The sequence below is a fragment of the Sinocyclocheilus anshuiensis genome, unplaced genomic scaffold, assembly GCF_001515605.1.
Source record: "Sinocyclocheilus anshuiensis isolate Anshui unplaced genomic scaffold, SAMN03320099.WGS_v1.1 scaffold1582, whole genome shotgun sequence".
NCBI lineage: Eukaryota > Metazoa > Chordata > Actinopteri > Cypriniformes > Cyprinidae > Sinocyclocheilus > Sinocyclocheilus anshuiensis.
This window is the reverse complement of record NW_015542419.1, coordinates 47,780-51,648: the sequence shown is the minus strand read 5'-3', so window position 1 is coordinate 51,648 and position 3,869 is coordinate 47,780. Positions and strand designations below refer to the sequence as shown.

General features: G+C 44.6%; 1 protein-coding gene across 1 annotated transcript in view; it reads left to right on the top strand.

The window, feature by feature from the left end:
• LOC107693476 (nuclear pore complex protein Nup54-like) overlaps nt 1–3,869 on the top strand; it is a 10,785-nt gene that overhangs the window by 6,384 nt on the left and 532 nt on the right. Inside the window, exons 7-11 of the mRNA XM_016492880.1 lie at nt 416–603; nt 861–1,057; nt 1,156–1,210; nt 1,281–1,374; nt 1,448–1,620. Coding sequence (XP_016348366.1) covers nt 416–603; nt 861–1,057; nt 1,156–1,210; nt 1,281–1,374; nt 1,448–1,620 — 707 coding nt within the window. The remainder of the gene's footprint in view (nt 1–415; nt 604–860; nt 1,058–1,155; nt 1,211–1,280; nt 1,375–1,447; nt 1,621–3,869) is intronic.

The window sequence follows — 3,869 nt, the reverse complement described above, 5'->3', positions numbered from 1 at the left end:
ATAAACACATTTCATTACACCAAATACACAAAATAATGTTCTTTTTAGCAGCATCATATGACCTCTTTAATATATTGATGATTCCAAATGTGTTTTGTTGTGTCTCTCTCTCTCTCTCTCTCAATTCAATTAGCTTTATTGGCATGACAAAAAGCACATTTTGCATTACCAAAGCATGCATAGGAAAAGAGAACATATACAACAGTGTAATTTGGAATAATATAGCAATTGAATTCTCTCTCTCTCTCTCTCTCTCTCCATCTCTCTCTCTCTCTCTGTTCGTCTGTCTCTCTCTCTCTCTCTCTCTCTCTCTCTGTCTGTCTCTCTCTCTCGCTCTCTCTCTCTCACTCTCCTCTCTCTCTCTGTCTGTCTGTCTCTCTCGCTCTCTCTCTCTGTCCATCTCTCTCTCTCTCAGGCGGTGGGCTACAGCTGTGTTCCTGATGTGAAGGATGAGGATGGTTTAGTGGTTCTTGCTCTCAATAAGAAGGAAGCTGACGTTCGCTCTCAGCAGCAGCAGCTGGTCGAATTGATGCACAAGGTTCTGGGAGGAAATCCGACTCTTTCGGTCAACGTGGAGGGAGTGCGAGCGCTGCCCGATGACCAGTGAGACGCATCTCTGCCTCCAGCCTTTCTTCAAACTCAGTCATTAAACAAAACACCAGTGCCTGACTCGTTCTGCACGAGCGGCTCCTTCACCGAACGCTTTCCAGCTCTATAATAAAACTCAACCACAAGCATGTGATTTAATTCTAACTGTGAGCTTGAAATGTTTCTGTGTGAAAGCGTCTGAGAGCCGCTGCTGTGTGTTATAATGGCTCCGGTCGTGATCAGACTCTTGATATCCTTTTGTGTTTGTGCAGAGCGGAGATGATCATTTATCTGGTGGAGCGCTCTCCTAGCGGCACGTCGAAGCGAGTCCCGGCGTCTACGCTCTACAGCTACATGGAGCAGATGAACGTGAAGTCTGCGCTGCAACAGCTGGGTGTGATCATGGCGGTCAGTCGCACCGCACTGACCCCGGCGCAGCTCAAGCAGCTGCTGCAGAACCCGCCCGCAGGTACGTGTGTGTTATTACAGACGCCCGCAGGTACGTGTGTGTTCACTTGCTCGCACGATATCGCTGAGGAGCGCCGCTGACACTGTGTTTGTGTGCAGGTGTGGATCCCATCATCTGGGAACAGGCCAAAGTGGACAATCCAGACCCAGAGAAGTGCGTCTTCATTAATCGCTCGTCAGACGCTCGTGTGATCTGAGCTCACCAGCTGTGATTTTCTGCTCAGGTTGATTCCGGTGCCCATGGTGGGCTTCAAAGAGCTGCTGCGCAGACTGAAGATCCAGGATCAGATGACCAAACAGCACCAGACCAGAGTGGATGTGAGTGAGACGCTCGGAGCCCGGCGGTTCTCTCTGACGCTGTCATGTGACCGGCTCTGTCTCCGTGTTTCAGATCATCTCTAACGACATCAGCGAACTGCAGAGGAATCAGGCCACGACCGCCGCCAAGATCACGCAGTACAAACGCAAGCTGATGGACCTCTCACACAGAGTGCTGCAGGTACCCCTCTCACACACACACACTCTCTCACGCACGCATGCACACACACACTCTCTCACGCACGCATGCACACACACACTCACTCTCACACACACACACACACACTCAATCAAACAGGCAAGAACCAGAACCTGCTCAGTGTGAGAGTGAGAGAGAGTGTGAGCGAGAGTGAGAGTGAGAGTGATAGGGATGTGCATCTCATGACTTGGGTCGATACGATACGCATCTCGATGCATAGCCAATGATACGATACATTAAAGATACTTATGAAGCAGCTAGCGATGCGATACGATTCAGCCCTGTTACGATGCAGTGCGATCCGATTTCGATTCCATCCGATTCAACACAATGCGATTTGATGCAATACGATGCAATGGAGAAAATATGATAACTTTTCATGCCTTGAGGCCTGTTTCATAAAACAAGTTAACCAAATAAGCCAGGCTTATTTCAGTTAGTCTGACTCATTGTCAAATGATTTGGTTCCATAAAGCAAATTTAACATAGGCCTAGATCAAGCTTAGTCACTGTGGCAACTTATGCTGGGAAACTAACCTGGTCTAAAGCAGGCTAACTGTCAGGCTAAGCTCAGCTCCTCTACTGACCGACAGGAACATAATGATATTACCACTGTCTCACTTTATACTATTACTATTATTATTACATACTATTATTTGACCTTTTTCTAGCCATGCAGCCTTTCTCTCTGGTTTTATGACAGCTGTACCTTTTATAGTTTGCAGAATATTAGAATATTACAATCTAAAATTGGTTTTTAAAGCATTAAAATAACTAAATTTGAATTTAAAATCACTGAATTAAAAATGAAAATAAATAATAAAAGAAAATGACTACATTTTAACTGCTATAATAAACACACATTAACTCATTTGAGCTTATAGTAATTAGTACTGTATTAGCTTACATTTGATTTACCCATTACAATAGTCCCCTTACAGTTACTGCTCTCATAAAAATACACTTTATATGTAGGTTTAAAATTCTACAAAAGACACATTTAATGTCCAAAAACAATTTTTTTGGCAAAATGTATATTTTACTCAGAATTATTGTGCTTCTATTCGATTGCGCTTCGTCTGTTTAGAAGCGCTCGTTGCTCTCGCGTGCCTCGCCCACTCCTTCTGTCGCAAGTTCAGTGACGCAGGTAGTGACGATTCTCTCCGGCCAATCCGTGATCAGCAGAGTTTTCACGTCACGTTTTGGTAACGGTACGGTTCACTTGGAACCCCAACCGAAGTGGTACTAAAATAAGTACCAGGTACTGTACCCAGTGGAAAACCCCCCAAAAGTGAACCGTACGGAGCCGTACCGTACCATGCAGTGGAAAAGCGCCATTAGGTATGCAGGAGCTAACCCATTAAGGGCCTTATAGGCAAGTAATAATATTTTGTAACTGGTCAGAATCAGAATTAGCTTTATTCGCCAGGTGTGCGCAAACACACAAGGAATTTGTTGTGGGTTTTTTTTAAGGTGCTCCTGGTACATACATACACATCTGACATGAGAACAGAAAAAAAACTTTTAAAATAGTAAAACTTAACAAATAATGTGTATGAATCTGAAACAGTAGATTTATGTACAGATTTATGCATTATTTACTCTATATAGAACTGTATAAATAAAGAGATATGCATATGTATTTACATAATACTTGAGAAAGAGGCAATAATTAAGGATGTAGAATGAATTACGGAAATTAATTACAGAACGCAGGTAATGATTCCTGTGTTAGCTGTTTAAGCTGGAGATGGCAGGGGGGAAAACAGTTTTTATGCCTAGATGTTCTAGTGCGCAGAGATCTACGTCAAACACTGTAGCATCTGCCTGAGGGGAGAAGCGCAAACAGGTTGTGTCCGGGGTGAGAGTGGTCTGTGATGATGTTACCTACCCGTTTCTTCACTCTGGAGTTGTACAAGTCCTGAAGACTGGGCAGGTGCACACCAATGATTCTTTCTGCTGTCCTAACAGTCCGTTGCAGTCTTCTTATATCTGAATTGCTGGCTGACCCAAACCAGACAGTTACAGAGGAGCACAGAACCGACTCAATAATAGCTGAGTAAAACTGTGTCATATGTGCCTGTGGCAGGTTGAACTTTTTCAGCTGACGAAGGAAGTACAACCTCTGCTGGGCCTTTTTCACAATGGAGTCAATGTGAGTGTCCCACTTCAGGTCCTGAGAGATAGTGGTGCCCAGGAACCTGAATGACTCCACTGCAGTCACAGTGCTGTCCATGATGGTGAGTGGGGGGAGTGCAGGGGGGTTTCTCCTGAAGTCCACGGTCATCTCCACAGT